At 42.1% G+C, this 10,158-nt stretch overlaps 1 protein-coding gene across 1 annotated transcript; it reads left to right on the top strand.

The window, feature by feature from the left end:
- The first annotated feature begins 369 nt into the window (after nt 1-369).
- On the top strand, nt 370-972 carry LOC106419602. Its single transcript, XM_013860416.2, has one exon. The coding sequence runs from the start codon at nt 370-372 to the stop codon at nt 970-972; it is 603 nt and encodes a 200-aa protein (XP_013715870.2).
- The last annotated feature ends 9,186 nt before the right edge of the window (nt 973-10,158 follow it).

Genomic DNA, 10,158 nt, shown 5'->3' on the forward strand with positions numbered 1-10,158 from the left:
AAAGAAAAGGTCAAAAATGGTAAACTAAGTCTCCTTGGACCTTGAAATAAGTAAAAGTCAAAATGGTAGACCATGTCTCCTCGGACTTTGAAAAATGATCAATATGGTAGTCTATGACTCCTCGGATCATGTGGTAGGCTGAGCCTCCCGATTTTATTTATGCTATTTAAATTTCTGTAATTTAAATTTCTGTAATTTAAGTTTATGCTTTAATTTTATGCCTTTAATTTTTGCATTTAAATTCTCGTCTTTACTATATTTATATATTATTCTATGAATACAGTTATCATGTCGAATTTGACAAAGCTCGAAATTAATGCCCTGGATATTACGGGAAATAATTATATGACCTTGGCAGTGGGTGCAAAAATGCACTTGAGAGGAAACGGGCTTTTGGAAACCAACGATAGTTCGAAAACGGTGTCAGATGAGAAAAAGGCTAAAGCCATGATATTTTTACGACACCACATCCATGATGGTTTAAAGGATGAATATATTACGAAAGAGGATCCTTGTGACCTCTGGAAATCTTTAAAAGAGAGGTTCGATCACCAGAAATATGTGATCTTACCGAAAGCTAAACACGTGTGGATCCATCTCTGGTTCCAGGATTACAAAAGTGTTAGTGAGTTTAATTCTGCGATGTTCGGAATTACTTCAAGGAGGATGTTATGTGGAGAGAAAATAAGTGATTATGATATGATCGAGAAAACTCTCTCCACGTTCCATCCTGAAAATGTAATCCTGCAGCAACAATACCGGGTGAATGGATATACCCGTTACTCGGAGTTGATGCAAGTCCTTCTTGTAGCGAAGCAGAATAATCAACTCGTGACTTTAAACCATCAAGCTCGTCCCACTGGATCTGCTCCATTCCCGGAAGTGAATGTTGCATCATCCAGTTATGATAATAGAAGAGAACGAGGTCGTGGACGTGGTGGAAACCGTTATCATGGTCGTGGAAGAGGATGAGGAAGAAGATTCTGTCCCTATGATGAAAGAAATAATAAAGACTTCCACGAAAATGAAAGGAATGAAAAGGGCCATGATGATAAAAGGCAAACGGGAAAGGTTTACTACAGATGCGGCATGAAAGGTCATTGGGTACGTAACTGTCGTACGCCAAAACATTTAGCCGATCTGTATAGAGAATCCCAAAAGGGAAAAGAGAAAGGAAGAGGTGAAACAAACTTCATCTCTAATGAACCTGGGCCATCCTTTCATGGTTTGAACGATGATACTCATCTCAACGTATCAGACTTTCTGGTTGAGCTAGAGAGTATCGATGAGTGATGTAGATCGATGTGATATAAATAGACTGTATTAAAGTATCTATATCTTTTGTTGTAAGATATATGTTATGTTTGTCATGTTTGATGTTTAATAATATATGTTTTATGAATATTTTATATTCAGAAAATGCCAAACTTTGAGACTATGGATGGAGATTTGTGTTTGGCAGATAGTGCGTCAACGCACACGATAATTAAAGATAAGAAATATTTCTCCAGTCTCAAAATAAAAGATTACGCTGGAAGCGTAAGTACAAAATAAAAGATTACGCTGGAAGCGTAAGTACAAGCGTAAGTACAATATCTGGTAATGCAAAGATTATTATGGGCTCTGGAAGAGCAAAATTTTCAATGCCAGGAGGAACAATATTTGAAATAAATGATGCGTTGTATTCCCCCGAGTCTCATAGAAACTTGTTAAGTTTTAAGGATATCCGAAGAAATGGATATCATATTGAGACTATGAGTAAAGATGGCATTGAATTTCTTTGCATTAAGTCTGAGAGGAAACATATATTGGAAGAATTAAGAATGTTATCCTCTGGACTATATTGTACAAAAATAAACATGACTGAGTCCTATGCCGTGGTAAACATGAAGTTTACTGATACATTTAAAATTTGGCATGAGAGGCTAGGACATCCTGGTTCAGTCATGATGAGAAAGATAGTGCAAAATTCGAATGGCCATTTGTTGAAAAACGGAATTTTTTTGCAAATGGGTGAATTTACATGCAATGCCTGTTCTCAAGGAAAACTTATAACTCGGCCATCACCAGCAAAAGTAGGCAATGAATCACCAATGTTTTTAGAAAGAATACATGGTGATATATGTGGGCCGATCCACCCACCGTGCGGGCCGTTTAAGTATTTCATGGTATTGATTGACGCATCTAGTAGATGGTCAAGTGTGTCTCTTTTGACGACACGAAATACGGCTTTCGCAAAGTTCATTGCCTAGATAATAAAGCTGAGAACGCAGTTCTCAGAGTATGCCATTAAAAAAGTAAGGCTTGATAATGCTGGTGAATTTACATCGCAAGCCTTTGATGATTATTGTATGTCAATGGGGATTGATGTGGAGCGTCCAGTTCCCCATGTGCATACACAAAATGGCATGGCCGAGTCATTGATAAAACGGTTGCAGTTGATTGCAAGACCGTTAGTCTTGAGAACAAAGCTCCCAATTTCTATATGGGGTCATGCTATATTGCATGCGGTTGCACTGGTTCGGTTAAGACCGAGTGCATATCATAAGTTCTCCCCCATTACAATTGGCATCTGGACAAGAGCCAGATGTATCCCATCTCCGTGTCTTTGGGTGTGCGGTCTATGTTCCGATAGCACCGCCACAAAGAACAAAAATGGGCCCACAAAGGAGATCATAGGCAGACACTTTAGATTTGGGCTACTTGATGTTCTGTTATGGATGTTATCTATTTTTTACCACTTGAAATTGGTTTGTATAAAGCGATTGCTTATGTATTCTTTGTACAAGTGGACAAACACAGATCGCTTTAGCCTAACTCTCTCTCTCTGTTTTTGTTTTACAGAATGTGGATGTGGAGAAACCATCATTGACAGATTGAAGATAAGTGTGGATCTTTGAGTTCAACGGCAACAAAAAGCAGATAAGTTCTCTTACTGCTTTAGTCATTACGTTTTTTTGTAACAGACTCCAGGTATAATAAGATATCTGGAACCAGTAACTGGTGATATGTTTACGGCACGATTTACCGATTGCCATTTTAATGAGAATGAATTTCCAGCGTTAAGGGGAGGAATTAATAGAATTCCTAAAGAGATTACTTGGTGTACACCGTCGTTGTTACACCTTGATCCCCTTACGAATCAAAGAGAGCTGGAAGTTCAGAAAATTGTGCATTTGCATAATTTGGCAAACCAGTTACCAGATGCGTTCACAGATACGAGAAGGGTGACGAAGTCATGTATACCCGCTGAAAATGTTCCATCAAGAGTTGATGTTCCTAAAGAACAAACTGATGGAAATAAAATGAATGAACCTAGGGTTCAGTTAAAGAGGGGGAGGCCAGCGGGTTCTAAAGATAAAAATCTCCGAAAGAAAAAGAAATTGGATGAGCAAAATAGTAAGGTTCGAGAAGAACCTAATATTGAAAGATGTCTGAAAGAAGACATAAATGGAAAGGTTCCAGAAGAACCTGTTACTGAAAAATGTCTGAAAGAAGACAAAAATAAAGATGATCCAGATGACGAGAAGGGAACAGAAAAGTATGAGATTTCCATCAACTACGCCCGAGATGAAAATATATGGATCAGAAATAAGATAAAAGATGTTGATGGAATGTTCTCCTTTTCTGTGTCCAAAGAGATCGATCATGAAAATGATGATTCCGATCCAAGGTCCATTTTGGAATGTCAGAAAAGACATGATTGGGAGGAGTGGAAGAAGGCCATTCAAATTGAATTACTCTCCCTAAATAAAAGAAATGTCTTTGGACCTATAGTCATAACGCCTGAGAACGTAAATCCTGTTGGGTATAAGTGGGTATTCGTGAGAAAAGTAAATGAGAAAAATGAAGTAACACGATATAAAGCCCGATTAGTTGCCCAAAGTTTTTCTCAGAGACCGGGAAATGATTTTGAGGAAACGTATTCCCCGGTAATGGATGCAATTACGTTTAGATTTTTGATTAGCCTAACGGCGTCTAAAAATCTTGAAATGCATCTCATGGACGTTGTGACTGCATATTTGTATGGATCGTTGGATAACGATATATATATAAAATTCCCTGAGGGATTGAAAATGTCAGGGGCATTGAAAGAAAAATCCAGGGAGATTTGTTCAGTCAAGTTACAGCGATCACTTTACGGATTAACGCAATCCAGACGCATGTGGTACAATCGCTTAAGTGAATATCTTTTGAGTAAAGGATATGTGAATAATGCGATATGTCCATGCGTTTTTATAAAGAAATCGTCATCTGGTTTTGTGATCATTGCTGTATATGTAGATGACCTGAACATAATTGGAACTCAAAAGGAGGTTGATGATGCTCGAACTCATATGAAAGAGGAGTTCGAAATGAAAGATCTCGGCAAGACAAAGTTTTGTCTTGGGCTCCAGATAGAGCATATCCGAGAAGGGATATTTGTGCAGCAATCAAACTATACGAAAAGGATATTGAAACGCTTTCGTATGGACAAAGCGACTCCTTTGAGTACTCCAATGATTGGTAAATCTCTCAATGTTGAGAGTGATCCTTTTAAGCCCTGCGAAGATAGCGAGAAGTTATTAGGTCCAGAAGTACCTTATATGAGTGCTATCGGTGGGCTGTTATATCTTGCAAACTGTACCAGGCCAGATATTGCCTTTGCTACTAACCTCCTGGTAAGATATAGTTCTGCTCCTACTCGCATGCACTGGGACGGAATAAAGCATGTATTCCGTTACCTCCAAGGTACAATTGATTTAGGGTTAATGTATTTTAGAGAACCCGAGTTTGGTATGGTTGGTTTTGCAGATGCAAGATACTTATCAGATCCTCATAAGGCTCGATCGCAAACCGGCTATGTTTTTACTGTAAGTGCAAGATGCAAACACAATAAGGTAGTGCAGAAGATAGATCAAGAGACAAATACACAAGCAAACGCCAATGCTTTTATTAGAATCTCCTTTAAACAATCTTTACAAGACTTGCTTATTCAGCTTTTACACGTCTAGTATTAACACCCTAACACACGCTACTGAAAGATTCCTAAGCTACCCGCTTATGTCTCTTCTCCATCAAGTACTTCAGCCACTGCTTCACCACGACCCAAGAACACCTCCAAGAGCTTCTCTCTCTCTATATAAGATCAGCCTCTGTGTCTCTGACTCTATACAGACGACCTCATAGCTATCTTATAGTTATTCTCCACTTTCCTGAAACCCTAGTCTCCAAGGCAACATGTATGGACATCTTCCATAACAATAAGTGCAACTTTCCTTTTCTTACAATGCACTTATTCCTCTTTTTTTAAGTCATAAACTTGCTCCCCAAGTTTATTCCTCTTTCCATATCTCCAAGATACTCCCTTACTCTCCAAGTTTACACGACTCCAGCTCAGCATCTTGACTCCACATGGTCTTCACCACTCACTACGACGTCTGCTTCAGCAACTACGTCATCGATTACTTCAGGGCAGACATCTTACATCTTCAATCTCCCCCTTTTAGCTTTGTGTGCCGATCAAGCACAACACTCTTCTGTTTCAGCAACCACGTTGCAACCACGTTGCTCACCTGGAAACTTTCATACCAAATGTGCTTTTCTCCCCCACGAGATGTGCACCACACCATGTTTTCTCCCCCATGAAATATGCATCATCTGTACCAGAATATCACCATTCTCCCCCTGCTTGATTGCATACTAAGCTAAAACAGATGCTTAGATGTCAAGCCTTACAGACCCACCGTCTGTTTCTTCATGTATAATCATGACACAGCCCCTGCTGCAGCGGAATAACAAGTACTGCATCACGATCTGACGCACCTGTCGAACTACCCTTCGACTAGTTTCTGTTGAGGACCAGGCTTCCGTCATGTGTCTTCTTCTTGACCATGAACCCTTCCCCATCCGCACCGAGTGCCCTCTGCACTCGTTGCTATTGCCTTGGAGTGATTTCACTATCACACCCCTGAAGATCATCTCGCACCACTTCCTGACGCACTTTGATGTCCTTCCCCTTTGTGTCACAGACAACTCTGTGTCCTGACTCCACGCTTGATGCTTCTTGATCTTCCTGAAGATCACTCCTAACAGAGATGCATCCATCTTCTGATGTCTCATCCTTGATCTCATCAAGTAAGCCACTCTTGGCTAAGGACACCTCTTCAACCCTCCTGGGCTTAGTGAACGTCTTGTTCACCTTCTTGGCCATGTTTCTGCTCTTCTCACGAGCAAAACACTCCACCTTCTTGTGTCCAACCTTCCCACAGAACCAACAGCACATCCGATACTGCTTCTTGCTTGGCCTGACACAGTTGCTGATGCACCGATCAGTCTCCTTCCTTGTACCAGCTGCAGAACCATGCTTCAGAACCTCATGTCTGACCTTCATGTTGTTGCACTGATGTACTACTTTCGGCTTGTTACTCACAACTATGCGCTGTAGAACTTCCTCTCTCTGTCGTACGTCCCGACGCACTTCCTGACAAGCTCCTTTGGCTCCACTTTTTGATGTGCTCCCAAGCACGAAATGTGATAGCCCCTTCTGTTGTACGCTAGTACTCTCAGCTCCTCGGTATCCCAGTCCCCATTTCACCATGGCTGGTTGTCCCATTGAGAGTATCTTATCCTAGTCCTTGGATCCACTGTTGAGCATCCTGATCTGTTTGCGATTCTCAGCTAAATAACGGTCCAGCATCATTGCTCTCTCACGTTCATCAATAGCAACCTCCCTCATTCTGCTAACCTCCTTCTCCAGAGACTCATTTTTCTCACTTACAGCAGCAAGTTCTTCAGCAAGATCTTCATACTGCTCACGGCTCTGCACCAGATCGTCTTGCAACCTCAGATTCTCATTCCTGAGATTCAACCACTTGTTGTGCATCACTTGATAATCCTCAGAGTCTGTACTGACATCTGAATCCGAGGATTCACTGGATTTCTCCCTGCGTGCACCAAATGCAACCATGTTCTTCATCACCTTTTCATCTTCGTCAGACTCTGAATCATCAGACGACTGCAATGGAACTCCTTTTCCCTTCTTTGAGTTTGGACATTCACGTCGTGTGTGTCCAACACCTCTGCACTCAGAACACTTAAGTTATCTTTGATGTGCTACAGGACAGTCAGCCCTTATATGACCAATGCCTCCATACTCATAGCACTTGAGATTTTCTCTCCTTCTGCCATTGTCACGATCACCTCCCTGGTGACCATACTGATTCCTCCCACCAAAAGAATTCATCTTACCAAAATACCTGACCAACATACCAATGTCATCTTCAATCTTCTGAAACCTATCAGTATCTTTGTCAGCTACAAGCGCCACACTCCTTGGCGCACTGCTTGATGTAGAGACTGAACTATTGTTTGTCTCCATCTCTTGTGCCTTCAGCATACCCACAAGCTTGTCAAACTTGAGCTCATCCGTGTTTGTAGCCATCTGTACGACCGCCTTGTGAGCTCTAAACTTTGTTGGAAGACAGCGTAGTAACTTCTTTACCAGCTTCTTCTCCTTGTACTTCTTCCCAAGTACAAATGCTTCATGCGCCATAGTACTGAGTTTGGCACTGAAGCTCGCCACAGAATCATTATCAGACCACCTGAGATTCTCAAGCTGCGACCCAAGATGATCTAGACGTGTCCTCTTGACACTCTCAAGCAAACACCAATGATTTTATTAGAATCTCCTTTAAACAATCTTTACAAGACTTGCTTATTCAGCTTTTACACGTCTAGTGTTAACACCCTAACACACGCTACTGAAAGATTCCTAAGCTACCCGCTTATGTCTCTTCTCCGTCAAGTACTTCAGCGCTTCAGCACGACCCAAGAACACCTCCAAGAGCTTCTCTCTCTCTATAAGATCAGCCTCGTTTGGGAGAGGGTGGATGCGGCCAAGGCTGAGGCGTTTGGGACTGCGGTGGCGTCTGGATTGATATGTGGAGATGGGATTTGGTCGTTTCCGAGCTCGGTGTTGGCTATAGCTGGTGTGAATCCTTCTGGTTGTATGAAGTTTCTCTCTGCTGCGACTAATTCGAAAGTCGATAGCTTTCTGAAAAGATCGTGAAGCTCATAAGGCATTGGTAAAGTGTATTGTTGTATAGATCATAGATGTGGAGGAGTTTGTTTGGATTTGTAATTGCACAATACATGCTTTATAAACAGCTGTTTTTAAATCACAAAAAGACACAAACTTGCAAACATAGAAACAGAGTTTTGTAGTGACACATTAAGGTTATAAGAGAGGAGAAGCTATAGGAGATATATGATTAGGGTCATTACTGTAATTAGTTAATACCTAATGACTTATGTATTCTGTATAAATACTGTACCCATACATATCAATAAAGTATTCAGCCTGTATTCCTACATGGTATCAGAGCCTATTATGATACCTAAAATTTTTAACGCCGCCTAAACCTCTCTCTCTTCTCTCCCGTCTTCTTCTTCTTCTCCCTCTGTTTTTTTTTTTTCATCCCTCTTATCAGCCATGGCCAATGACTCTCCTGCTAGATCTCACGAGACCATTATTGTCTCCAACAACCGCACGCTGCTGAATGTCAATATGGCTAATGTCACGAAACTGACTTCCACAAATTACATTATGTGGAATCGTCAGGTTCTCTCCCTCCTTAGTGGCTATGATTTGGCAGGCCACGTTGATGGATCTCCCGAGATTCCACCACAAACACTCACGGTTGATGATGTCGTAACTGTTAACAACGATTACGTGCTGTGGCAGAGACAAGATCAACTGATCTACAGTTCCTTGCTCGGAGCCATATCTGCGTCTGTGCAATCCCTCCTCTCCACCACCGCCACCGCAGCGGAAGTCTGGAACACTCTCGCCGCCACATACGCGAAGCCAAGCCGCGGTCATATTCTTCAATTGCGACAACAACTCAAGCAATGGACAAAGGGGAGCAAGACCATTGATGAGTATGTTCAGGGCCTCACCAACCGCTTCGAACAGTTAGCGCTTCTCGCGAAGCCTCTTGATCATGAAGACAAAATCAAGTTTCTACTTGAGGGTCTTCCGGAGGATTACAAGACGGTGATTGATCAAATTGAAGGCAGGGATGTCTCTCCTTCGTTAACCGAGGTCCATGAGAAGCTCATTCAGCATGAGCTGAAACTCGCGTCCAAGTCTGAGACTCTGACGCATGCTCCTGTGACAGCTAATGCGGCCAGTTTCCGTGGTAATAACAACACCACTCGCGGACAGGGCCGTTCCAATGCTCGTGGCTCTCACCACAACAACTGGAACAATCGTCGTCACAACTCCAACAGTCAAGGGTACACGCCGAGACTTTACCAGGGCAAGTGCCAGATATGCGGCATTCACGGTCATAGTGCTCGTACTTGCTCTCAGCTGCAGCTCAATGGAAGCTTTGGTAACTCAAGCCAGTCCTCTGCCTCCTCCTACGCCCCATGGCAACCTCGTGCTCACATGGTGTCTGCGATGCCGTATAATGCCAACAACTGGCTCCTTGACAGCGACGCAACACACCATCTCACCACTGATCTCAATAACCTTGCTCTTCATCATCCTTATACTGGTGGAGAAGAGGTCACGATAGCTGATGGTACTGGCTTACCTATAACACATACTGGTTCTGCACTTCTCCCTACTCCTCATCGTAATCTTACTTTGAGCGATGTCTTATATGTACCGAATGTCAAAAAAAATCTCATTTCGGTTTATAGAATGTGCAATGCTAATGGAGTTTCCATTGAATTCTTTCCTGCCCACTTTCAGGTGAAGGATCTCAGCACGGGGGTCCAGTTGCTCCAAGGCAGAACTAAAAACGAGCTGTATGAGTGGCCGGTTCAGTCTTCTTCTCCAATGTCGTTGCTAGCTTCACCTTCTCAGAAACCAGACCTCCTCTCTTGGCATGCACGGCTTGGTCATCCGGCTCTATCAGTTCTTAAGTCTGTGGTTTCCAAATTTTCTTTACCAGTCTCCTTGTCTGCTTCAAACGGTTTGTGTTGTTCAGATTGTTCTATCAATAAAAGCCATAAGCTGCCGTTTTACTCAAACACCATTGTCTCATATCATCCTCTTGAGTATCTGTATACAGACGTGTGGTCTTCTCCGATTGTGTCCGTGGATGGCTTCAAGTATTATCTTGTCATTGTTGACATGTACACTCGCTATACATGGATGTATCCACT

This window comes from Brassica napus, chromosome C8, assembly GCF_020379485.1.
Source record: "Brassica napus cultivar Da-Ae chromosome C8, Da-Ae, whole genome shotgun sequence".
NCBI classification, from domain to species: Eukaryota; Viridiplantae; Streptophyta; class Magnoliopsida; order Brassicales; family Brassicaceae; genus Brassica; species Brassica napus.

Bases quoted from the DNA above. Each gene is read 5' to 3' on its own strand.
- LOC106419602 (XM_013860416.2), top strand. From the start codon at position 370: ATGCACTTGAGAGGAAACGGGCTTTTGGAAACCAACGATAGTTCGAAA.